We start from the raw sequence: 27,243 nt of genomic DNA on the forward strand, positions 1-27,243 counted from the left end.
AAACACACGGCGAACGTGCGTTTACATTTCCCTGTTTTAACCGACGTTCTAATTAATTGTTGTTATGAGTGTCCTACTTGTTCTTTTATTACTTATATTTATATACTGGAAACTTTTTTTTATCCACCTACGTCTCAAGTGAGGCTCGAACTGTTCAGAAGCAAAGGAAGAAGAATATCGAGCCGAATCTCATTTATTATTTAATTATCCCCTTAGTGTTACAACTATGTTTTGCTATTGATGACTTCTACAGCTTCGCGATTTATATAATGGTGAATTTTAGTAGATCGGTTCGATGACTCCGATAACAATATCCGATACTTCGCCGCCGTTTTTGCGTATGCATCATATCGTTATCGGGTACCGTTATCGCGGTTATCGGAGGTATCGGAAGGATCTACTAAAACTCTCGAACATCAGACAACGGCTGCAACGACGAAGCTTCGCTCTACATTTGAGGTAAATAGTACTTCCCTTGCTTCGCAGAAAAATCTCAATGCAGAGCATGAAGCATTCGTGAGGAACAATATAGCACTCCCATCAAGTGCCTCAGCTCAAATAGTGTTCAGCGTAGCAGTCGAAATATTGAGTAAGAGAATGCAAAATGTTGACGAGACATTCGAGAGCCAGCTGTTGCTCAAAATACTCAAGGTTATTAAATAGAACAGGTGGCAAGAATAAGAACTTGAATAACCCTCTTCCCTTTGTTTCTTACTTGAGGACAGTAATGTTAAAAGTAACGCCACGAAAGTAACGGATTACTTTTTGGGGTAACGGTCACTTACTTTCATGGGAGGGTAATTGTAATTGTAAGAAATTACAATTTAGGCTTGAGTAATTGTAAATGTAATTCCTTACTATTTTTCAGTAACGTGTACAAGTCTGGCGGTGAGCACAAGCTGGTTCTGAGCTTTTCTTTTTCTTTTTGGCGGTGTTTTATTATTATTCCTTTTCTAGGAGAGATAAGGATCTCATTTTTTTCTTTTTCTTATGCTTTTAATCTTAATTTGAGTACCTTGGTTTTTGGTTTTTTTTTTTTCTTTTTTCAATGCGGTTATCTTCTCTTTTTTTTTTTTCTTGCGGGTTTCTTCCTTTTTTTTTCTGAGGGTGGGTTAGAGAAGCGCTGACCTATTGAGGAGGCATCATAAACGTCGGTTGCTAATTGAGAGAACTGTCCTGTCTGTGTGTGTGCGTCCCTATGTGTTTTATTCTTTAGTGTTTCAAGTCATTTGTGCCAACCTGATCTGTGCTCATGTTCCCGATGTTTACGATGTCTCAAATGTGTTCATGATCACGATGTCTCAAATTCACGATTGAAAAGTTCAAGACCGTAGAACTAACTTACTTTTTTCACATCTTTACTTGATCGTTATCAATAGGCTTGTTAAATCATGTTGTAATGATTGTGCACCGAAATATGCTTAATACGTACTACGAATTCTCGCTTAAGTATGCTGTCACAATGATAATAACATTCTGGTCTTTAAACGTTGCAAACACGCCAGCGCACAATGTTTAGAGAATATGTGCTGGAGAACAATAGACAAATTGGGATAGAAGTTCATTGTCTCCCAAATTGGAACAATATTTGCATATTCATGAAAAAGATAACTTAAAAGACACACTTTAAAAAAAGTATGAGCGTCTACTTTCACTCACAACACTCGGAGAGCCAATCAGCGCAACTTACGGAGGCAGCTCAGCGAATGAGGATGCCGAAACATGTGTTTAGACCAAAAAACGCAGTCTGAGTTGTGACATTAAGCAATGCAAAACGTCACGCTTGCATTGCTTAATGTCACAACTCAGTCTGCGTTTTTTGGTCTAAACATAGGTTTCTGCATCGTCATTCGCTGAGCTGCCTCCGTAAGTTGCTCTGATTGGCACCCCGAGTGTTGTGCGCGAAAGTTGACGCACAAACTCTTTTTAGAGTGCAACTTATAGACTTTCTTGTTTGGCCTCAATTTACTCGCTACAATGTTTCAATGGGACATCCCTATTGAAAAGAGAAATTTCATATGTGGTTTGTATATTAAACAAATCAGAACTTAGGTAAATTATATATGACGAATATAAGTCCCAATATTATCTTATATGTTCTCATATAAGATCATATAACAGTCATATGTCGTAATTTTTTTTCAATAAGGACGCTCGCTTGTTTTCTCCTTTTTTTGCTTTCAAGACATCTAGAATTTTTTTTTTACCCATACATTATAATTAATACAACCTTTGTTAGGTAATATCGTACTTATTTATTTTCCTACTCGACTTTGTTTCTGCATATTGCGTATTGCATTCTGCTAAACTTTGACGGCATGAAAAAACGATCATGTGAAAGAGCTCCTGTCAGTGACAATCTCCCCACTGTTAAAGTCAGGTCCTGGGAAGGTAGCACCAAGGTCACCGTATGGTCTCCGGTTTGGTTCGTAGAATGGGCGGTCTCTTCTTGGGCCTCTCCATTCATGGTGAGGCGATCTAAATTATCTGATGACAGATTGCTTTATGAAGACATTTCTCGCATATCAAAAGTTTTTGATATGCACACAACGGCGAAACAAGCGTACATCTTCGCATCGCCACCTGATGAGGCGCCGGCAACTGGCGGCGCTACATTCCCAGGGATCGGTGACATTACCTATTGTCACTGGCAGGATGAGAGTGGCAGGGAAGAGCTCCACTTGCCCCGCCTCCAGCTCGGGCATCCAACCTTCGATGATGCTTTGGCGGCTCGTAGAGCTTCGAGCATGCACGCGTAGACAAAGCACTTTGGAAGTCAGCGAGCGCGTACTGTAGTTCGGGCGTTCAAAAGAGACGCCTTGCCGTTCTCACCTCGTCAGTCAACCCCAAGATTTCGGGACACACGCGCGCCGCCACAACTTACGCCATCTATCGGCCGCCGAAGGGCCGGCGACCGTAATTCAATTGACCGGAGCAATCTTCTTTCGATATCGGACAACAGCGATTTGTGTCATTTATATCTTCACACTTTTAATAGCTAGCCACTCCTGTGCTTTCATTCACGTTGAAACTTGCAGTGTCATTCGAGCCCAACGCAACGATGCACGTCGCGCACCACGTTCTCATCTACGGGTGCGCGACACCGGGCTACCGTGAGTGGGATAGCCCGAGGGTCGTTTGGGACTGTGGGGAGACGGAGTCCTTTGGTGGTACGTTTCCAAAGCGTTCCATATGCGAAAGGGGGCAACGTATCGTCTATGCTTGGGCGAGAGATGCACCAGCACTGAAGCTACCCGAAGGTAAGTGAGAGTGTCATTGACTTCAAAGTTCAAACTGGGGATGGGAAGAAATACCGAGATGAATTGCACGGACGATCACGCGACGGGATCCGAATGGACAGCGTCAGCTGGTGCAACATCTCGATGACATTGCGTCTTGATTGACTGGAATGTTTTGGTGACGTTGCGTCGCGCAGTGACTTACGTGTGGCACACCCGATCACACACAGGAACGCTAGGGCCCTAAACTCGTCAAGGACAAGCTTGGAGCCAAAAGTTCGCAGAGCGCGCCGATTGGACGTTGGCGACACAAACACGATGTCATCGTGGTGATTGTCCCATCGGTGCGCTCGGTCAACTTCGGCCTCAACTTTGTGTATGACGAGTTTAGGGCCCCTGACACCAACCACGTTCTCGCGGATGCGCTGCACGAATTTCTCGGTTGCAACAGCGTGTCCATTCTTCATACCGTAACGTTCTTCTTCTACACGTGCCGCTTCACGTTCACGCACGGCATGATCTTGACGTTGAATGCGTTCCATCCCAGCGTTTACGATGAGACCGTCGGCGCCTACACAACCGACGATGTTCTCTCTCACGGGCGCGTTTACGCCGTCGGACAGCTGCCGCTCTCTCCGGCCGCCCGATTTTCGCGCAAAGAATTAGAGCGCCGAGGAAACGGGCGACGGAATCAGAATTGGCCCCCAGCGCAATCGCAATTGGCCGAACTCAAGGGCGAGGGTGTTGTTGCATTCGCAGAGGGGAGCCGACACCGTACAACGGATAGTTAAACATTTAATTGCTAAAGTAAAGGTAAATAACACTAGAAGGAAATGAATGCGCTCAGAAGGTGACCACGCCATCGTTCCGTAACTTCGTGCACGTTCCAGCCGAGCCCTTTCTTCCTCTTTCTCTCTTGATCTCGGCGTGCGCACTTTCTTATCGTCTCACAATATGGGTGCTTGGTAATATTCTCCCTCTTGCACCTTGTGGTTTCAACAGGTATCCCTATACTGCACTTGCCCTCTCCCGGCGCCAAAAGCCACCCGCGGTTCGTGTTCGGGCAATACGGCACTCGCCCAGTACAACAAGCCCGATAGAGCTGAAGCTGTATAGAGTAGAGCTGTTTATGATAATACAAACTTTGCAATGTTCGCCCTTTGCGCGCCGCCATCTTGGTCCACCGGGCTGTGGGAGTCTTTCTGAGCGTGCTCATGCAGTGGCTGTCTTCAGCTGAACACCAGACACCGCGCATGCGTACACAGCTCAGTGACGCGACATTTTTCACCGGAATGGTAAGCGATGGAAAGGTTTATACGGCGAGCAAGTACGTTTGCTCCTAGAGCAGAGGTTGGAGTGACGTCACGGTGCCGGTCTCTGATTGGAGGACTGCACCAAACGGCTGCTGGCGGCTGCGCCGGTGCCGCTTTGCGGTGGAGTCGTCTGATGGTCGTAGCAGCAATGGCTGCTTTGTCTTTTCTTCTTTTTGTTTTCTAGACTAAACATTAAAAAAAAAAGTTCTCGTTGGCTATTGGGCATCTTACACTGGACAAAAATAGAGAACAAGAACAAAATCAGTATAGTCTTCTTTCCCTTTCTCTCGTTTTTGATTGTGTTGTATTAAACGTCCTAAACACCGACAAAAACCTAATTTTTTACATATTTTCGGAAAAGACCTAGCTGCATATGGCACGAAAATTATGGTTTTTAGTGCAACTTTTGATGATGACAAGTGTTGTTGTTGTTGTTGTTGTTTTTTTACATTTGCCCAAAACAAATGAATTACCTAGCCATATGTTTCTGGTAACTTACAGCAGCGGAGCATGCGAAATTGATTTTTGAGATTTATTTAAATTGGGTTACATCTATTTGGCCCTTTCTGTAGTATTAATAAACACCGTAAGAAGAGTGCAAGTGAGGCGAACCAAGTGTAAATTAAATATGGTAAAACATCCCCAAAACTAGGGCTACCTAATGCCACGAAGGTATTAAATTAAAATATAAATAAATGTGTTTTCGAAATATTCTCAAAACCCTACTTCGAACTTATCATAATATCTCAAGCATATATGCTTGAGATATTTTTACTTCTGAAAAACAGTTCGACACTGTTTTCTACTCCCATCTTGTTTTTTAGGTAAGAGTGAAACTAAAATTTGTGGTTTTTGGTTTGTAACCATTTATTCGAGGGGAAAATAAGTCTTGATCATGAAAGCTATCTCTTTTCTCGGTGTACCCGTCTTTTCCTGTTGTCCGATTTGCATTGCATGGGCTGGGCTATGACATCGTGGGAAAGAACAAAATGTAGCTTTAAAACTGTCATCGAAACTTCCAGGTGTCGGATTTAAAATCGGAGGCAACAGCGGCATTAACTACCTTGTGCTTCAAGTGCACTATGCCGATACAACCCCTTTCCTCGGTGAGTGCATTCAGTTTGATGTGTATTACTATCATCGGTTTCGCCTAAAGGCTAATACTCCGCAGTCTTATTTTTTTTTTTTTTTTCAACAGACATACGCTATGCAAACCTTTTAACCTTCCGGCTGACTACGTTGGTTATGTCAAAGCTGCCGGGTCAGGGTAGAACCAGGGAACTACCAAGTATTCTGTCGGCGCGTTTTCTTGCGCCAAGAATAATCGCCACAGAAGTCACCCATGCTTTCCACGAGTGAGAAAATCTGAATACATGTATCTTAGCTTCCTTTTTGTAGTTTTGCCGCGTCACACCGGCAGAAAGCAACGACGTAAGCGCTGTAGCATCGAAATTGGAGTTGGGCGAGGAGATGATACCGTCCAACTCCACCCCCCCCCCCCCCACCAAAAAAAAATAAAATAAAATAAAAAGAAATTGGCCGTATTGAGTTTTTGCGCAAATACTGAAACAAATGTTAAAAAAAAAGTCTTCTAATGGCTGACATAGCGAAACTTGCCTAGACAGGCCGTTGGAGCAGAGGCCTGTCTGGAGTCGTGAGATGACGTCAGCTGGGAGTACTCTGAACTTGCTAGCCTGGGTGGTGTTGTGAGGGAATGTACAGTACTTGACATGGGATGTCGGAAGCGAGCTGGTGATGTTCGATCACGCTAGTGCCGAGACCAGGAAAAGAGGTGAACTGGTGTCGTGTATGAAAGTACGTGGGATGATCAATAGGTTTTGTCTCTTGGGCTGTAACTTTTTTATTCAAAAAAGGAATTGAAAGATGTTACATTCAAATAAAAGTTTGGAATCTCCTTTTTGCCCAGGAACACATAACTTTGCACTACTCTCCGCATGCCGTCGTAAATGATTGAGGCCGGCTGTTGACAACACCAGCGGTGCACTGCATCGGTAACCTGGTCATCGCTCGCAAACCGTGCACGCTTCAGAAGTTCAGATGTTCTTTTATCTTGGAAAACAGCCAAACGTCTGATGGCGCGAGGTCCGTGATGTAAGGCGAATGAGGCAAAACATCTTGGAACTGCAACTTCTCCAGCGCGGCGTTGCTTTCGATGAATGTAACGACGCAAAATTCATCGAAACAGTTTCTTGAGGATAAACATTTAATTGAACGTGTACAATATCTGCAATAATACTTAAAAAAACAAGCGAGCTGGTGATGATTCATGGTAATAAAACCCGAGACTCAGGAACACAGAAGGGTCTCGGGTTTTATGACCATGTATTGTGTACATTATAGCCATTTCTCGCACTTTACAAATGATCTGTGCCGACATTTCGAGTGCTACGTTCGTGACTTGGGCCAACTTGCGCGTCATAAAATAAACGGTGGTAGGAGGGGGGGGGGGGGGGGGGGGGGTATTTATTATGTTATGGAAAAGTCACTAAAAATAACACCGTCTGTGTTATAATCGTCGCTGTAGCGAATTTTTTTTCCTTGCGGTAACTGTTAAGATAACTTCGCTACCTTTTCTCGAAATGTATCAGTAACGAAGTGCCCTTTTTAAAGTAGTTGGCTTCATCTAGGATTTATGTTGATGGAAACAAGAAACTGGTGTGCTAAGATGGGCTAACATAAAAGTGTATGTCGATTCGTGACGAATGTTGTGAGGCAACGTTCGTGTATGAGATGATGTCATATATGTGTACGATGGGTTGTTTTAACTTATACTCACCTCCCTTTTCTTTTTTTTTTTTTTTTTGTGGCGTCCGATTTTGACGTTGTGCACACTCGGTAGTGTGACTGTTCCTAACAACTGATCTTTCGCTTTTGTTATGTTTTTATTACTATATTGTTTTGTCTTTGTTTCTGTCTACTAGTAATAATACGTCAAACCCCATTACAATTCGAGCTCGGGTATAGCGAATTTACCCCTATTGCGAAAATGCGTTATCAGTATGCGTGCAGAAAATTACAGGAGGACACTTAAGCTTCACCTTCAAGAGCGGAAATATAAATCCTCGCTCGTTCCCCTGCAAGCGTGTCTGCGTGACCTGATTCCACTACCAGACACCGAAGCGTGCGGACGCTGAATGTAGAGCTCCGTCGGAGCGGCCATAACGGACCAGTAGGGCCGTGGTGATAAAATATCATGTGCCGGACGACGAGGTGCGTATCAATTTGGCGCAGTACTGAAAGGTGGCGCGTCCAAGGATGTGAGTCCATCGAGTCGAACACGTGGACTGTTTTCGTCACTCTGAAGGCAGGCTTCACTGTGGAAGACTTACCACACCAGGTTCGAACGGCTGAAGGGATGGCGCGTGGGGTGGCGCCAGGCCACGTGCCACTCTGTCTCAGGTGCCATCCTACTGGCCATATTTGTCGGGAGCGCCGGGTACCCGCTGCGACCAATGCCGTCGTTTTGGTCATGAAGCTGATCAGTGTGTGGTGACGTACGCGGCCGTTGCTGGGCCCTTAACTGAAGAGGAAAGAGTCGAGTTTTATCCTGGACGAAGCGGACACCATTGACGCGGAGGCCACTGGGGTGGAGGACCTCGGAAAGACACCACAACCAACCGAACGTGTTAAACAAGCAACCTCCGGTGGCGTCCACCAGAAACTGCCTGAAGTTAAGAACCTAACTGTCGGCGACCCTGGTGGAGATGAGTGCGTGAGCAATGAACCCCTTGGGTCTAGGCATCACCGGCCCGCGCGGACATCGAGGAAAGAACGGGCGCCTCCAAGGCCAACGCTGGTGCCCAGGCCGTTAAAAGGTCATGGGCGACAGAGCAAGTGCCGGTACCCGGGTGGTCTCCTCATGGCAAGCCGAAGTTGGAGGCCCCTCTAGTACCTCCAGAGAAGGGGGGGGGGGGGGGGGGGGGGGGCGTAAGCTAAGGACTTAGTAGTCTGTGAGGACGGCCTTGTTTGTGTCAGTTGTGTGGTACTGCAAAAAGATGGTACGGATCGTAGGTTCAGTTAATTTCGGGGCTCTGAACGCGTTCGTGGCATGTCCACGAGTCACAAACAGCATCAGATACAAAAAGTTCTGGAGGATAACGAGCTTGACATCTTTGCAGTTCAGGCAACAAAAGTGGATAGTGTTAGAAGTTGTTTAATTAGTATTTGTAGTAGTAAATGTAAAGGGAATTATGAGTTCGGTAGCCCAACTGCCATGGCGGTGTAGTGCGTTCGTCTCGCGATACTCGGGCCTCGTGTCCTTGCTCGCGCTGTCTTCCCAACGCTCCGGGTTTGTGGTGACTGTCACAACGGCAGATGGCGATACGCCCCAGTTTGTACATATGCACTTTATCGTACGTAACAGATACTAAGGAAGAGACCAACAAGCTAGTGTAGCCTTTTGAAACCATCTTCGATGTTTGTGTCAGTCACACTGGTGGCACATCAGGGGATGTCTATCATTTATTAGACGCGTGCTTTAAAATCCAAATGATTATGCTATAACTGGTGATGATGATGGTAGACTTATCGTGTGTGAGTTTCCGATGCTTTAAATGAACTGGTGGGTGATCTGCGTTGGCTGTCCAAGTCAGGTAAAAGGGAGGAAAGAACTTTTTTTTATATCATTCGCCAATTTCTTAATTTTTTACCAAAAATAGAACTGTTAGGTGATTTTAACTGCGTTTGTGAGCCCAATGACAGGTCAAGTATCAATATTCAAAAGGATGCTAGTGCACTGATGTTAAAAGAAAAAAATTGAGGAACATTACCTTCATGATGTTGCCACTTACCAGAACAAAATTGAAACGCTGCGTTACACGGCTGTGCTTGTCTAGTAGCGGTAGATTTAACAGAGTCTACGTATCAGTCGAGCTTGTGAGTGGTGCAGACAATTATAAGGTTCTTCCAATCATATTTAGTGATCATGCACTGGTGACTTTTACTCTGGGCAAAACTAAAGCAGAAAAATATCGCTTCAATTGGGATTTATGGAAATTAAACGTTAAGCTTCTAGAGGATGAAACTTTTACTAAGAAATTAGAGACGTTTCTGGCGAAGACGACAAGTAGCTATTTTACAAGCTCATTTGGGTCATGGGAAATGATGAAGCAAGAAATAAAGCTAGCAGAATTAGAACGATAAAATACTCTAAAATACTTAAACGATGCCGAGGAGAAACTGCTGCACGCTGATTTAAGAAGGCTTTTCACATTCGAATGTGAAAGTCCTGGTAAATTCATTAATGATATTAGAATGACAAAATATAGTTTATCAGCCATGGAGACTGAGAAGTCTAGAGGTGCTGTAATTCGATCACGTGCCGAGATATTTTTTCTTGGTGAACAGCCTACCAAAAGAGCACTTAGCAGAGAAAGCAATACGCAAGTAAAAAGAAAATCAATAAAATACAGTATCATGTTTCAATAAGCACCAACGAAGGAGCAATCGTGCAGGCATCCGTTGAGTTTTGTCAGCTATTTGAGTGAGGCAAAACTCTTAATCTGACGTCGTTTGAAAACGCCTTCTTAAAATTGATGCCAAGATTAAAAGAAGAAACGACCGATTGGCTTGAACAGCCGATTGAAGTAAGTGAAATAGGTGCTGCAATAGATGAACTACAATGAGGGAAAACGCCTGGCCCTGGTGGTTTAAATGCGGCTGTTTACAAAAGAGATAAAAACTATTTAGCAGAACAACTTCATAGAGTGCTGACAGAGGCCTACGAGACGAGAGTATTTCCGCCTTCCTTTTTTTCAGCAGGTACAAGGCTAGCGGTTGCGGTAAGGCACCCGCACGATTTTTCCGTCTCTTATCTAGCCCCAGCCTTGTACATGCTCCACGAGTGGTAACGTTAGCGCACTACTACGCTTTTCACGAGGTCAAAGTCTTTCTAAATATTTCTGATTTATTGGTTTTCGATGACGCTCAGCAAGTCTCTAATTGAAACCATGTGTCTATTTTCACTAATTCAGTGATGTAAGTGCTGCGCCGTTTGCGCCGAATGACGCTGTGAACGAAAGTATGCTACATGTTGTGCCAAGGTGCCAAGAACTACGTCACACCTATGCCAAAATAAGCAAAACCAAAAAAATATATATATATAATTTTGGTTGACTTCGATATTCAGAGAAGTAGTAGGAAAAAAAAAGGTACATTTATTTATTTCTGAGTGTCTCTAGGCATCGTGTAGTTTGTCTTGTCTTAGGTCAGAGTACAGTCGAAGTCTCGAGGTCGCAAGTCATGGGACAGTCGCTGCACTTGATTCGTTGAGTCGATGAAAGACCGCGTACAGAAAGATGGACGAATGCCATGAAGTCGCGCTTTTGACGCTGGTTGGTCCCATGGGCTCGCTCGTAGCAGCAGCTGCGCTTTAAATTAAGGTGAACGAAGTGTTGAGATTGCTCGTCAACCGCGTTGGTTGGTCGATGTGCTGGCGGATTGATCGCCGACATCGTCTACATTTCCAGACGATGTTGGCGATGTGAGGAGCTAAAGGTTGCGAGGAAACATTGCCAAATCGTAGGATGGCGGCTACCGCGATAAGACGAAACCAGGTTCTTGCACTCCTGATGAGATCAATCAATTATCCTGTATGTCACATGCCTCGGTGCCGCCTCTCACCGGCCCGCGCGTGTCGAGCTTCACCACTTTGCACCGGAGTGCTAGGTGCAGCGGCTGACATGGGCCAGCGCGATAGGCTCAGTAATTATGGTCAGTATCATTCTAGGCCTACTTTATTTTTGTCGTTGTGGTAGGTTGGTCTCTAGTCTTAAAAATCTGCGCCACGAGAGAAAAAAAAAGTGGGTCTATATTTGAATAAACCACTAATCTCTATGACAATTGCTGGATTGCGCTCCCCCGCACTGAAAATGAAGCCACCGTCGACCATCTTACGAGATATGCTCTAGCGCTGTCAAGCCTAGACAGTTACCATGGTTACCGTGTGTAGGTCACGTGACAACAGAGACAACCGCCGCCTTGACAATGCTTCCGAAGAACCGGTAAGATGGCCGACCGGTGGCTTCAATCGCGCAATGGGCTTGAAGCGGGGAAGCGCGATCCAGCATTTGTTATAGAGATCAGTGGAATAAACGGTAGTCAAGGTTGTCCCGTGCAGCTGTCGATCAAAAGAACAGCGAACTTTGACTTCACTGTGGTTCCAACGAACGCCGCTGAGGAGCAGTGTCACTTGCACAAGTCTAAGTTTTCATTATATTTGGGGGTGGTTGTTTTGGCAGTTCATAATATGAAAGTTTTGAGTTTGGCAGGTGCCTGAATGGCAGTGACTTTTTCGACGCCCAGGCTCAAAATAGTTTCTAAATATTATTTTGACGACCGCAACGTCACTTCCTGAAGATGTGAAAATTTTTTTTAGAAATCATTTTGCTGTCCTCCGTCAAAATAATTATTTCTGCTCATTGTGACATCTCAAACTTAGAACTTTGGAACTTCGGAGTTCGGACTGGAAAGTGATCGAAAGTGGCGGTCACATTAATATCATCTCGCTCGCAGGCGGCGTCGCGGTTCACCACGCATTTTACGAAAACAGATGTGCAGTCGACTGCAGTTACATCAGCTATTAAGTCGCTCGTATCGTTTGCTTGGTTGTGCCCAGCACTAAAGAAGGCGGCACCGCTGTTTTTCGTGATTTATTTCACGTGATTTATATAAACAAGGGAGCTTAATGACGTGTCATAAAATTTACAGTTGTTTGGAAAAATACGTGCATCTCGTTCAACCGCGCCAGAACGTTTGTTCGTTCGCACCGGTCAAGAGACATCAAGGAGGCAATGGTTGCATTCACAACCTTTTATTTGGCATCCCGATCGTTTCGTAGTTAAACCCGCTCGTTATACACGAACCATAAAGAAGATGTGAACTAAACAACGACCTCACAAACCCCGGGTAAAAATATGGCGGGAGCCAAACGAAAAGAGAGACTGCAACGTTACGAAGACGCTCCCGCACGATATGAATGTACGCAAATCGTGTCAAATTCCTCAGTGTTACGTAGTGTACGCTCTTACAGTCGTTACGTGCCGGCGAGGCAGAGAGATGTCCAGCTTGCCTTTGATGCAGATTCAAATTTTTAAGTGAGGTGCGTGCTCAAATGACGTGCGAGAGCTTAGAACATCGTCTCCGGGGCGTGTCACGTCCGAAAGAATCACCTGTCGGGCCAGTCCCCCACACACGCTGAAGAAGACATTTTCACTGCCGACTAGGTTCGAAACATATAGGGCACGCAACACATGACCCCGTCAACATGTTAACACAACACCTACAACACCATCAGAAATTGAACCGGACAAAACTACGAAACCCGTCAATGCAACCAGCGAGGGCTGCATTGACGGGAAACGTCGAAATGATAAAGCCACTATTTTGACATTTTACGGAAGTGACGTCACGGCCGTCGAAATAATTTTTTGAAGTATTTTAATCGTGGACGTCGGAATAGTCACTGCCTAAATTCGTAAAACTTGGGCGATGCATTTCTGTTGATCGACGAGCTTGATTTTGCAGGCATTTTTCACAACTTATATATTTTGGCTAAATACACTACCAACTGTAAAGATAAAAGGGGAGATAAGGTTTATCCCAACTGAAGTGTTGCACTATTATTCATCTTTCGTGAATTTTCAGTCGCCATTGTAAATTAAACATTCCCTGACTAGAGCCTTATTCTTAAAAAGAACGCTTGGTGTTCCTTGGGCGCCCTGTCAATTCGTATTGCAAAAGGTAATAAATAAAAAAATGAATCGCATTTACGATTCTCTGTAATGCAGAATTAGAGTGCAGCTCTTAATTAGGAGGAGGAAAGGGAACGGAGGGGAGTTTGCCGTGAAATTGTGGGGCAATTTCCTGCTTAATTCCCCTGCTAAATTTGGCAGGAAAATTTCCCCACTAAATTTATGAAGAAAATTTCCCGCTAAATTTGGCGGAAAAAATTTCCCCGTTAAATTTGGCGGGGAAATTTCCCCGATAAAATTGATGAAAAAATGTTCCCGTTGAATTTAACGGAAAAACTGGCGGTGTAATCCCCGCTAAATTTAGCAAAAGCTTTTCCCGCTAAATTTAGCGGAAAAATTTCCCGCTACATTTGGCAGGAGAAATATCCCGCTAAGTTTAGTGGGAAAATTTTCCACCAAATTGAGTGGAAAAATTTCCCGCCAAATTTAGGCGCCGTGTGACGTCACGTGTGACGTCATGATGGGAAACGTCCCATAATTCAGCGCGTGGTTACGCCGACGGCGACGGCAACACCGCTCCAGTCAGAAACGGGCGCCTAAGAGCTGAGCTCTAATATGCTCCAGTATCAAAGAGGAAACCTCAGTCATTATCAAAGATGAACTCATTTACCTATGCAATCACATTTCATTTTCAAGTGACGTGCTAAGAGATGTTGGCATATTCTCGAAAATGATCAGTGACTGCCCCAAACAAATGTTTTGCCTGCTACACAACCAGCTACAAAAGGTCGAATCCTGCTTCCATCACTGCTAATTTAAAAAAAAAAATAATAATAATAATTAGTCATCATCCTAATTTCCTACGTTTTGATGGTTGCCACTCCTCTCCCGCGTTTCCGGCATTGCTAGTCTGAAATTACTAGATCATCACCGTTTTATCTTTCCAGATGGAGTGACAAGGGACAACTCTGGCATTGTGCTCTCGCTGTTGTCTGGCGACACCAATGAGTATGAGTTTATTTCTCAACTTTCGCTTCCATAAAAAATAAGCTTTCACCCGTACTGTTTGTGTTGTGTGTTTGTTTAGAAAGCGGGACGTTAGCCAATCCCAATGGGCATCTGGTGTCTTCGCTGTAGATGAGAAATGTAGCCACTGCAGTACCACTGCCAGCCTGGGGTCTACTTCAGAGTGCACCACGCGGAAATGGCACAAGACCACACAGTGCTTTTGTCCGTACAGTGCTCTTGTCTCACGCTCTTGTCTGTCTAGTTTGTTCCCATGTTTTAATTGTTTGTTTGTTTTCAACTTATCTACGTGATCATGAACCAACTGGCCCAAGTCGCCGTTTTAATGTGATGCTCATAGAGATCGAAACTGGCAGGGGTAAGGATTTAATTAAGTATCCCCGGGTCCTGCAGCGCGGAAGCATTCTGCGGTGTGCTAGCCAGGTTGGAGGATAAAAATCAATAAGACCTAAATTGCACACATAACGAAACCTCACACACCGGAAGAAAAGGAGAAGAAGGACACGAAAAAGAGGACGGCACACACACCGTCGAGACGTTGTGTGTTTCGTCCTCTCTTTTGTGTCTTTTTTTTTTCCTTCTTCCAGTGTCTCAGGTTTTGTTATGTCTGCAATTCACTATAGCTTGCCTGTACTTTTACTTTTTTCCGAGAATTAAATTATGATCTAAATCATTGAGCAAGAAAGATTTATACGAGGGTTAACATGTACAAAGAAAAGTTTCAGGCTTTCCACTCTGGGGAAGAAGGAAGACCAGCGAAGCTGTACTATGGTGGGAATGAAGTAATGGCCGGCCGCAAGGTGGAAAGGCTGGAAAGGTTGCCACCATTTATAAGCGACGGCGGCAACCAGTCACCCGGTTTGCCGGTTGTCTGGTGGCCGTCGTCGTTCATAAATGGCGGTAGCTGTCCGGAGTTTGGTGTCATCATTTGTTTGCTGACGGACACGATACTGGAGAAACTAGCCCCTAACAGCTCCGCAGTAAAAAGTGCTCTTCTAAGGCAAATCTAAGCGTTGAGCCCGGTTTCTGCCTTCCATTCCATCCGCCAGCTAAGCAACGCCGTCCTGTTGCAAAAAAAAAAAAAAAAAATCACAAGGAAAACGAAAAAGCAAAATATAAAAAAATTATGCCATTGCAATAAAATCATCACTAAAAAAATAAAGAAGTGCTTTTTAATTTACTTAAAACAATGGTTTTTTTTTGTATGGCTGGAAGAATAGCAATAGAAAGTTGTTAATTAAACTGCACTTTACATTTACAGTAATCCTTTTTTCCGCATTGTTATCGGTGATCGGACGAATTATCAATGCCATTTTGAAAAATACATATATAGGGGTTAAGAATCGTTATATTCGAGCTATAGTAATTTAAATCAAATTAATCTTTTTAAAATCAAATGAACATTGTTTAAATCAAATAGATCTAATATGCGTAATTTTTTCGTCACTTTTTTATTTTTTGCGCTATCAAATACTATTTAGAAGACAAGGCTTGCCCATGACGTCATCCTTTTAGATGATCTCCGACCCATCCCCAGAGCCGTGTGTACAGAGAGCTTGGTCAATGGGAGGGGCGGGCAGAGCCAGGGCGTGCACCAGAGGCAGAAAGAGGGCTTGGCATGCTCTCCTGGCCAACCGGAAGCCGAAAAGAATCCCCTAGCAATGGTAGCGAGAAACAGTTTTAATCGTTTTAATAAGCGCATAAGAGTTAAATGTAGTAAGCGTTCATGGTTGAAAATGAGGTGCTCGTGACGTTTCGATCATGATCACGCAGAAAGATGTAAGAAACGAATGGGCCACTGGACTCTGTTAAAACGGAGTCCAGTGTCTCTGTTTTGAGCAAAACAGAGTCACTGGACTCTGTTTTGCTCAAACAGAGTGTGACCGCTCGAACGGCAGATTCCCGGCCCTCGGCGCCTGGCGTACGGATTATGTCGATCGTTCCGCTAGTCGCACTCTTCCACCGTGATTTTGGACGACCGTGATTGGAAACATCACGTGCACCACATTTTCAGTAACCGAGAGTTACCCCGACGCACTTATTAAGTTTGTTTTTGGCGACCACCGCCAGGGTATTATTTCCGGCTATTGGTTGGCCGCATTCAAACTTCTGAAGACGCCCTGGAACACGCCCAGCACGCTTTCAGCCAATGGCGTCTCCTCATTTAACACCTATACTTCCCAATGAATGACCAAACACTCTGTACATACGGCTCTGCCCGCCCCTAGCGGCAAGCAGGCTGAAAACGAGAGCCGCGCCGCACAGAAGCTGCAAGCGCGTTCGTTGTAGCGTTTCGCTCGTGAGACACTGCACAACGCTAGTACCTGGTGACGTCGCGACGGACGCAATGCTCATCATGAAGGGAAGGCGGCAGGAAAGCGTACGACAGAACAAAACAAAACAAAAAATCTCGGTGAAAAGTGCACATGGTGTGGGCGAGGTGAGAAAATGACGGCGCGAGACTTTCGGTTTTGGTGCAGGTACGTGCGACAGCAAAACGCTTGAACGAAAAAAAAAAACACGCATTGCCAAAGCTTTAAAACTACGTGCATACGTAGCCTTTACTGCATATTCCTACTAGATTAGCAAAAAAGGTGTCCCCCCCCCCCCCAAAAAAAAACAAAAAAAAACACTGACAAGCTTTTATTGCGAAAGCGTTAACTGTCCCATGAAGCGAACCGACGTCATCAGCTTTTGAAGCTGCGCCAAACGGCACCTTCCCCTGTCCCAATGGAGCGAAGCCTGTCGTTTGTAGCAGAAATCTGATGGATAGACTCCCAATGGCTGGCCCGCGTCATAGTCTTGAGGAACGACGCTCCCATTGGCTCTCAAGCGGCGTAGTTCCAAGGAACGCCACTAGAGAAGCTCTCTCTACAGCGGCGCTGCGGCCGGGCCGCCGGTAAGAGAAAGCGGCTGGCCGCGGAGCCTGGAGCTCGCACGGGCAGACTCCGGGGAGGTTGCACGGCCGAGCTCAGCGCGGCGCGGCCACTTCACGAGAGCGCGCGCTCGGCCGTCGGGAGGCGCAAGCGGGTCGCGATTCAAAGCGTCTCAGGCGGCAAGAGGACGAGGTCCTTCGACAATGGGAGGCGGAAGCAATACGTCGCAGGCAGCATGCTTTTGCACTCACAACTCATAAGAAGTGCTTAGGTGTCCTCGGACTTTTTTTTTTTTTTTTGCAAATACAGTTACGTAGCGCCGAAGGGTCATTCTTCGCTCAAATGTAGCGCTAGCTGGCTGAACCAGGTGCCCAGTTTCAGAACTATACACGTTATCTTACTCAAAAATTATACTTTTTTTTTTTTTTTGAGAGGATGTTGGTTGATTGAGCTCTTGAATTAGCTCTCGAATACACGGCGCTAAACACGAAAACCCGAACGGGAGAATTTTCAAAAAATCCCTTATGAGTTATTTAAATGACATAACGGTTAATGTTGAAACTTTGCCACCTTGTTCGGTCCGCCATATTTTGGAGGAGAATGAGCGTTTGGCATTGTGTAATTTACTTTTGCGATGAAAAAACACTAAATATTTATGGGGGACGCCTTGTAAAACGAATGTTGCTAACAGAGAAAAAATAAATGGTTGGAAAGTCGGTTAGAGGTCTTCTTTCCCAACACATAGTTTTATTGATGTTGTCAAAACAGCGCTCGTCCCGTGTGTTTCTTCTTCGTCCTCGTCTGTTTTTCGCGCTATTTCCTACGATGAATCCCCACCAACTCGCCCAACTATCCATTCTTCTAAGTCTAAATAATTTTTATTGCTATTATTATTATTATTATTATTATTATTAATTGTTATCATTACATAGATGTACTTACTCACTAATTTAGTGAATATCGATATTCAGCTGGGCCTAAAGGCGTGTTCACACATGCAGCGGAGCGCAACATAGATAGCGCTGACCTCGTGCTAAACGCGTGCTGACGGGAGCGTTCACCAACTTTGTATCGCAGAGTCAAAACTTGCTCATGGCAGACGATAAGTAGCTGACGACACGTGAGGAGCGCTACATCAGCGCTTCGCTGCATGTGAGAACCGGCCTTAATGTTTGCGTTTATATTCTTGAAAATGTTTCAGTGCGACTATTTCTCTTGTGCTTTATCGTGTTGTTAACTTGCTCTTCTATCTCTGTTGTAATTCCAAAAACGCTGAAACAAAATAGTACAACAATGTCACTCGGTCGTCACTACAACATTTGGGTATACCTTGCTACACACGGATTTAAAGGGGCACTGAAGTCAATTCTGGAAAAGGTCGCTTTTGATCTTATATTCTTTGAAATCTGTTAGTTCTCGCATTTACCAAGTCCTATATTACAGAACCGCCTATTCATCTCGGAAAAAGAGAAAAACATGTGAACTCTTTTTTCTCACGAACTACACTGGGTGGACGAATGAAAGCCCGACAGTACGCGCAGACTCCGAATGGGTGTATTATATCGTTTCGAACAGAGTCTGATAGGTACACATTCAGATAAGACTCCTCTTTTTCACCGTGGGCGAAGCCTTCGCTTCCAACTCGCCGACAAGCGCCCTTCGTCGACCACTTCACTGGAAAGATAATTCTCCCCAAAAAGGGCGTGTCGTCATCTTTGAACACGCTTTTAACGAGGAAATAAGCTGCGCCCGGTTGTGATTTCGGGCTTGTTGGGATGCTTAGAGCGTCTAGACTGAGCTGTCACCACAAAAGGACGATCTCAGAATCGACTTCAGTTCCCCTTTGACGCAGGCCCAGATGTAATAGCTACACTTCCACAATGCTGAGCAAGGTCGCTAAATAATAAATTAACCCGCATATTTAGTGAGTCACATACTGACCACGTTCTCCTTTTTTTTTTTTTTTCAGGGTGAGGAGGAGAGCGGGAGTTTTAAGAATAAGGGCAGGAGGCATGATTCCCGCCAGGCATTGGGGTGAGAGAAGACATCGTTCACGTAAAATCGAATTTAGTCGATTATGGTCCCTGAAGAGGCGACAACGCGGCACGGTGTCTCTTTCGGGCGGCACACACGCCAGTTGACGTCCATCGTGCTTAGCCTGCACGTGCACGCTCAGGTCTCACGAGGCGCCGTTCTTATCTCGTCGGTGACTAGTTTATAGCGCTTAATAAAGCCACTAGATCATGGGGAAAGTAGCGCCAAGTTCCCCGTATGGTCGCCATTTTGGTTCATGGAATGAGCAGTTTCTTCTAGGGCCTCTCCATCCTTGATGGGCCGGTCTGAATTCGCTGGTGACGACGGGTAATTTTATAGAGAAGTCTATTACAGAGAGAGGGGAAACAAGCGTACCAATGTTATTGTAAGAGATATCTGGAGATAAGCATGATTGATAAGTTGATTGTATGCATAGTGCCAAAGACGCTTACGTTGGCGAGGAGCGCAGTCAGTTTAGTGTTGTTCCACAGCGATCTAGGCATGACTGGTAGGATGACACTTTCAAAGCTTCCAAGATTTTAAAGGACCAAAATGGCGATTGCCATGGCCTGAAGTGGGACCGATCAGCCTTGCGAGGTTTTGGTCGTATGTGTGTCAGTACCAGCTTGTGATACTAAGATACAGAACTTCTCCAAAACTAACATATTTCAAAACTCTCCACTCTCTCCATTGCCGACTGGAACTCATTGCCCACGCACATTGTCCACAAAACTGAAAAAAAAAAGAAAAGAAAATCGTGAAATGTGTTATTTATTTTTGTAAAATCTGTACAGTTTTTTTTTCTTGCTTTTGTTTTTATTGTTATGCATTATATTCTAGATACTCCATTGAGCTCTCTTGCTCTCTTGAGCATGTTTGAGGTAATATAACTGAACTGAATGTCTGATGCTAGGAGGCAGGGAAGACAATGGCTCTACATTCCCGTGGAGGAACCATGTGACTTTGGTGCTTAATATTTCGTGAATTGGATTCACTAGTGACTCTCTCGTTTGCAGAAAACATGGAGGTTGCCTGCCAATTCAAGGATAACATAACCCTATACCCGTTTGCGTTTCGGACCCACACGCACTCGCTCGGTGAGTGTGATGAAAGCACATTGGACGCTTTGACAACTTCAGAAACAAAGGGCGTAGCAAGATACAGATTGTCATTATCACCCCTTGTCCATGAGCCTGTTACGTTAGCCGTTTAGAACGTCGAGGAACGAAGCAAGAAGCGTGAACAAAATATGTCGCGACTATTCAGGTTGTTCTGTGTTTTGTTTAAGAAACAGATTTGTTTAAAAAAAAAACGTTTACAACTTCCTGTAACGCCAAATTAGAGCGCAGCTCTTGAGGAAGAGGGTAGGGTACTGAGGGGAAGGTACGCACTTCCTCCTCATTCGTACCCTTTCCTCCTCCCCTGCTCCTCCTCCCGTGCTTCTCCCCTCGACCCCTGCTCCTCCCCCTCCCCTCCTTTCCTCCTCCTTTCGATCCTCTCTTGAGGTATTCCGATTTTGCGATGTACCGTGCTAAACAATCGGACAAAAATATATATATTCTGATATTCTCGCTCACCGCTTGTCCGGAGAGAGGAAATGTAGTTCTCACATCTGGAAGCTCCACTCTGTCTAAGTTCTGCCGGTGCCAGGAAACAGGACAGCAGGACCAAGGCGGGAGAACGAGACAGCGCTAAAATCAACACTTTGACGAAGCACGTTATTCTCTCGATGTCATCCTATTTGCTGTCAGCTCTGTCGAAGACTGCCTGGGGTTTTTGATTTCCTCAGCATTAGTCTTGAGCGTGCTTCCCCGAGATGGCACAGCAGAACAGCGAATGCACGTCCCTCGGGGTCAATGGGATGTTTTCCTGCAGGACCGGTATAAAGTTCTTCTTTGTCTTGCACGAAATATTCACTGAGTGCCGTAAACAAGAGATACATAGGTACCACGAGAAAGCCGTTGTCGACCTTGGCGGCACAAAGTTCACCAACTTCGTCTGACGTGCCACAAAGATCGATGGGCACAGCGCAGACCCTTACCCATGTAGATGGCCACTTGGACAACAAGTGCACCACGTTTTCATGCGTGCCTCTCTGTGATTTATGAGTGGTGATATCACTTGCCTGCACAACGAATAGCCGGCATCTCTCCTCCTCTTCCCTCCACCTCCTCCCCACTAAATCAGTAATTATTGAACCACTAAAATCAGTAATCTTTGGAAGTACATTGGGCGCGTGAGAAGTAGTGCGCTAAAGTTAACCACTTGTGCAGCGGGAGCGAGGCTGCCTGTGGGATAAGGCGCCCGCGCTATTTTTCCGTCTGTTATCGCAGCCCCAGCCTTGTGCCTGCTCCACGAGTGGAAACTTCAGCACCCTGGCTACCACGTTTTCTACTCCCTCAAAGTATTTCCTACAAGTATTAATTTAGTGGTTTTCGATGACGCTCTGTAAGTTTTGAATTGGAACCACATGCCTATTTTCACTAATTAAAAAGTTAACTGAACAATTTTGCATCTTTAGATGACTGATCGTTATGATTAGCCCCGTATATTATGTCCCCCTGGCCGTAACCTCTCCTGCACAAATCGCGTAAGTGTAGTTTTCACGGCTTTCTAAAACAAATCTGTTAATTAAGCTTTAAAAAAACACCTTATATAACACCACGGTCAATTGGTAAACTAAACCTAAACATATGATAAGTCGGACAATGAAGACAGCCCTTAAAGATGTAACCTCATGTTTGCAGCTCCTATCTAAGCCAGGGGCAAAGCTGAATGTCAATGGTCATGGCATAGCCACTGCACTGTACCCTACTTTCCATAGTCAGGACAAACACCATGACTGAAAGTCGCAGATTAATACAACTGCAACACGAAAAAAACGTGCTGTCACTAAAGAAAAAAAAGAAATGGCATTTATATTATAATTGTGTAACAACCTGGTAATTGGCTCCAGCTAGCAGAAACGATAAATTAAAGAAAACAATAGGATGCATTGAGGAAAAGTTAAGTATAAAAATTACAAGGCATATATTCTACTCTGTGAAGGTAGATGACCAGCGAAGCTGTTTAGCACACGACACAGGCGTTAGCGTTTGCCGCCCGCTGCCGCCGCTGACATTCTCGTTGCCATTTCCGCCCTTGCTCTTCGTAGACGCGTGGCTCTTCGAGAGTCCGGACTATACGCGGCCTTCCCATTACGACGAGGAAAGTGGAAGTGAAAATGGAGAACGGAAACTTGTCTTTCTGGTTCTTTATATAAATTTGCGTTGGCGACTATCGCCTCCCCGAGGAGCCAGAGGAAACTAGACACGCGCGACGGGACCGCCACTCCGGGAGAGCGGAAGGAACTAGGCACGCAAGCGCTTGGAACGACGACAAAGAGAGGGCGCTGCGATTTCCGTTGACGTACACGAAAAATCCACGGAACCCTAGCCATAAACAGCTTCGCTGTGAAAGGGCCAAGGGCACGCTGACAGAGAGTAAACACACGGACAGACAAGATGACACGCCAAACAAGTCGCCTGTCCGTCCGTATGTTCCTTCTTTCAGTAAGGTGCAATTGCACCAACATACTCATCTTCTGAACTTGAAGGGCCAAGTGAGGTGCACTATCTAGTAGTCATTATTATTGTAAATTATACGATGACGTCATTTCTAGGGAAATTGGTGACTGGTTACGTGGTGAAGAACGGGACGTGGATCAACATCGGCAAGCACAATCCTCTCGAAGCCCAAGTAAATTAATTCATTTTTTATTCGTGAAAATGATATGGAATTTTCTGCGCATATGCAAGAAAGTCACCAAGGTATCTTTCTCAGTGCTTACTTGCTTTTTCAGATGTTTTATCCTGCCAAAAGTGCTGTAACAATTGTCAGGGGGGACATCTTGGTAAGGAAATTGTAGCGTGACATTTTTGCTTTATTTTTGGTTCTTTTTGCCTCGTTTGTCGAGTTACAGTGGCTGTAGTTAAAAGAAGGCGTTTCCACATTGTAAGCTCAAATAATTGGGGAAATATTTTCTTTTAATTTCCAAACTCACGTTTCCACAATATGTGGACAAGTATTATTGCTTGAACTGAGAATATCATTGATTACTTTAGGAATTTCAAGGCATATTATTGCACTTAATGGAACTAAAAAAAATTATTAGCCTTTCTTGCGACATTGTTTATACCTACCTCTATGTTTAGAATGCTCTCTGACGACTTCATAGTTGGTGGCAGGGGAACTCCTCTCACCCCTTTCCACTTTAGCAGAGCGAACGCTGGAGAGGGAGGTGGGCGAAGCTTCCCCCGAACTCCTAACCTGCCACCGACTATAGGGTCACCTGTATGTCTGAGGCAGGTGACACCGAGGCTGTATTTTTTGCTTTTTGGAGTGCTTTAATCTTACAACTGACATTTCTTTAATTAATACAAATAAAATTGAATATATGACCTCACTTGTTTCCCTTACTCATTGCAGGCAGCACGCTGCACTGTGCACAATTATAGGGACAGAGACACGTATGACGGGTAATGATTTATTGATTGATTTACGCAGATACCTGTGTGCCGTCTGGCATTATGCAGAAAAACATTAAAACTAAGCGTTTAATTATTATTTTTATTTTAATTAGCGAATTAGCGCGTTGCGGTGGACACGTGTGCAGGGTTGGGCAGAAATACTCAAAAATGTATTTGGAAATACAAATACTGGGATACATTAAAATAGTAGCTAAAATACTGATACTAAGATATATCTGTAAAAATGTATCGCGATACGTATCGGAAATACATTTTAAAAAGAGGCAAAATGTATTTGGAAATACAAATACAGGAATACATTTTAGGGAGGGCAGAAATACAAATACAGAAATACTGATAGTGCAATACATTTTCCAATTTTTTTTTTTTTTTAGACGCCAACTGAGATGAAGCTTGAAGTGGATGTTTTCGATCCCGAAATTACTTTCCTGTAGGCTTGGAACTTTGCCTTGAAGGTAGTGGTTTCGGACGACAAGGAGTCTTCAATGGGCCCAAAAAAACGTTTGATCAAGGGCTGACCGCGGTCCCTTCCATGACATCCTGTCTGTCTGGCGAGGGAATCCTGTCAACATTTATCACATGATGTCACGGTGGAATGAACTAGTATTCTTTATCTGTAGGTGTGGCCTTGACCATGAAACTTTACCACGCTGCTGTATGAAAGGACAATACGTACTTTCGTTGTAGGTTACCTAGTTGAAGATCGTGCTTGCAGTGTCATTTGTAATTTTTGAGAATAGTGGACCACCTGAAGCATCTTGGCATACATGTCTTATCTTCTGTTACGGTTGAAAAAACGATACGGTAGCATCCCGGTTCTGAAGGTCCTTACTACCGACCCTCCGCTACCGACGCACGGATTGCAGTCCTCAAGTTTTGCCTAGCATAATCCAAACAGAAGCCTCGTGAATTGCGAGCTGATATTGCCGGCACAGGTGCGAGCTGTCCGAAAAACAGCGGTCTCGAGACGAGTCGCGGGAGTACGTAGTCTAGGATGGCACAGCGAGGCCACTTCTGGCCTTCTTCTGGGTTTCGGATCACCAGAGCAGCGGGTCACGTTCGCGTAGGCTGATGACGTACCCTTGAGCCGTGCAATGTTACGGACGCAGCCGCAGATGCATTCGAATGTGTTGAACTTCACAGCGTGAGTCTTCCTACTATTTCAAGTCAATCACCGCCATGCTCGTGCTGCAACGGAATGAGACTTAGCTTTGCCGGCTGGGTGTATTCTGTACGCTAAGGCGAGAGAGACGGTTAGCAGCGGGCATTGAATGCCAGCAAACAATCACCCAAGAAATCCCTACCTAAGGACCTGCGGCACAAGATCCTCTGACTCCACTCCTGGCACGCTACCTGGTTCGAGTCCCCGACTACGAAACACTTCTCAGAAGAGAGGAAGAGAGGACGCATAGAAAAATAGTTTTCAGAATCAAAATTAACCTTGGTCAGCATAGTAACAATGCCCCATCATTTCCTTGACCATAGTTTTGTTTAACCCGAGACTGGGGTATTTCGGAAAAGGGACGAGAAGAAAAGAGGCCACAAGGAGGCGACGTCTCCTTGTGGCCTCTTTTCTTCTCGTCCCGCGGTGCGAAGAATCAGAAAGTATTCATTTGACGGGCATCCGAAAGGCTGCATTATTCCGCGGCCACCGTGCCCGCAGCTGACAGTGTCGCCGGCGGCCAAATGGCGAAACTGTGCGAGAGCGAAAAAAATTATCTTCTTGCCATGACACCACGGTGTACCGGCCGGTACACCGTGGCCCTTCTGCACGAGCGACAACCGTGCTGGAGCTCTGCGCGTGTGGAGCATGAGGCGGCACGAGCCGTCTTTGCCGTGCCCACGGGTCGACGAGTCATCTGCCGGCGCCGCTTGAAACCTTAGTGAGAGAGAGAAAGAGAGTGAAAAGCGAACTTTATCTGCACTGCGCAAGGAGCACGCTATCCTCACCTGAAGAGTATTATCTTACACCGTGGTCGTGGTCAAATGCAAGTGTGTGAACGGGCCTCCAGTCCGTCGGCTTTAGGCGGGGGGTCGGCAGTTGTAGAGGAGGCTTTCCGCCCCCTTTCTCGTACGTTTACATAGAAATAGTTCAAATAACTGGACGAGAGATATCCCCCCTCTCCCCTTTTCCGTCTGAACTGCCCCTGTGCATCCCAGATACACTTACGCCAGCTCCCTCTGGTCTTGTCTCCAGCCCCACCAACGACGACGAGATGTGCGCCTTTTATTTCATGTACTACGTGGAAGTGGACGAGATAACGAGTATGGAAGAGTGCCGCTCCCAGGGACCCCCATCGTACTACTGGCGAAAGGACCCCTTGCTCAGGAACCTGATCACATCGGATATTGACAAAGATGCCAGCACCCTTGACTGAAGCGGGGCACTAACCAGGTTTCAACAACTAGGACTTCCTTGTGTGTAGTGTCCCTAAGTGTCAGTATTATTTGTTTACTCGTTTTGAACTGGTGAGAGGGTGTAGATGATGACTTTGTTTATGCAGGACATGTTCCGGGCGGACTGACTCGACAGAGTAATAAAGGCGTTTCTTGTCCAATTTATATTAAATTCTGACACTTAATGTGAGAATGTTTGTGCTAAACACAAACATTCTCAAGAACATTTCAACTTTATAACATATGTTTCTAACCAACTTTTTTTGTAATACCACCATCGGGAGCTATAGAACTAAGTATGTCTGCATGCTTACAATCTGTAGAAGAAAAGTACTATTACAATTGTAACAACATTCTAGAAGAAAAAAAAAGTTATTACTAGGTAAAATATTTTACTGGTAATTAAAAATGCGACAATAACTATTTCGCCTAGGTAATTGGAAAGTTTTGTAGCCAACGTTTTCCAGAAATTTTAGTCATGTTGCACTTTGATTTACGAGGTCTCTGACCCTCTACAAGTATTCAGGTCCAAATTATAAATTCAGAGACACCATTAGAAATCTTTGAGTTTTATGAAAAAGTTAATTCTGAAATCAGGAAAAGCTTCCCAAAACCTGCTCGTAACAACCTGGATATGGAATTTTAAATCGATGTAATAAATAAATGTGCTCTTTCCAAGCATAGTAATTAAAACATATGCTGTATGTCACTTTCAGATTTAAAAACAAAATTAAGCGAAAAGGTGTTTTTTGCTGCATCTTTTGTTTTTCAAGACCCATGAAACAGCAACGGCCTACACTCAACGATGGCCGGTCCCATAAAAAATTCAAGTGCCGATTCCACATTTGAGATTGGCAGCTGGTGAAAGGAAAGGCTGTTCTGAGGATGTATGGACATGATTGGCGACTTTCAACGCATGCTTTTTAACCTACTTTTTCACGGCTGTGTGTTTTGGCCACCAGGCGCTGCGAATACCCAATTCGCTCGAGAAGGCTCGAGAGCGAACCTGCCGCCAGAGCTTTCTGTTTTAGCCAATAGGGGCCGTAGATTTCGCCAACGTCCCCAGTATTCCGCTCATCCCCAAGCTGGCAGTGCAGTGGGAGCTACGTACCCCTTCG

The 27,243-nt window shown here is 44.9% G+C and overlaps 1 protein-coding gene across 1 annotated transcript in view; it reads left to right on the forward strand.

Moving 5' to 3' along the window:
* LOC121835073 (peptidylglycine alpha-hydroxylating monooxygenase-like) overlaps nucleotides 1–26,106 on the forward strand; it is a 36,158-nt gene extending 10,052 nt beyond the window's left edge. The window contains exons 3-11 of the mRNA XM_042289009.1: nucleotides 3,039–3,260; nucleotides 5,575–5,658; nucleotides 14,211–14,271; nucleotides 19,135–19,199; nucleotides 20,216–20,296; nucleotides 22,861–22,937; nucleotides 23,041–23,091; nucleotides 23,667–23,716; nucleotides 25,926–26,106. Coding sequence (XP_042144943.1) covers nucleotides 3,039–3,260; nucleotides 5,575–5,658; nucleotides 14,211–14,271; nucleotides 19,135–19,199; nucleotides 20,216–20,296; nucleotides 22,861–22,937; nucleotides 23,041–23,091; nucleotides 23,667–23,716; nucleotides 25,926–26,106 — 872 coding nt within the window. The remainder of the gene's footprint in view (nucleotides 1–3,038; nucleotides 3,261–5,574; nucleotides 5,659–14,210; nucleotides 14,272–19,134; nucleotides 19,200–20,215; nucleotides 20,297–22,860; nucleotides 22,938–23,040; nucleotides 23,092–23,666; nucleotides 23,717–25,925) is intronic.
* The last annotated feature ends 1,137 nt before the right edge of the window (nucleotides 26,107–27,243 follow it).

This window comes from Ixodes scapularis, unplaced genomic scaffold (assembly GCF_016920785.2).
Source record: "Ixodes scapularis isolate PalLabHiFi unplaced genomic scaffold, ASM1692078v2 PGA_scaffold11__112_contigs__length_91849675, whole genome shotgun sequence".
Lineage (NCBI taxonomy): Eukaryota > Metazoa > Arthropoda > Arachnida > Ixodida > Ixodidae > Ixodes > Ixodes scapularis.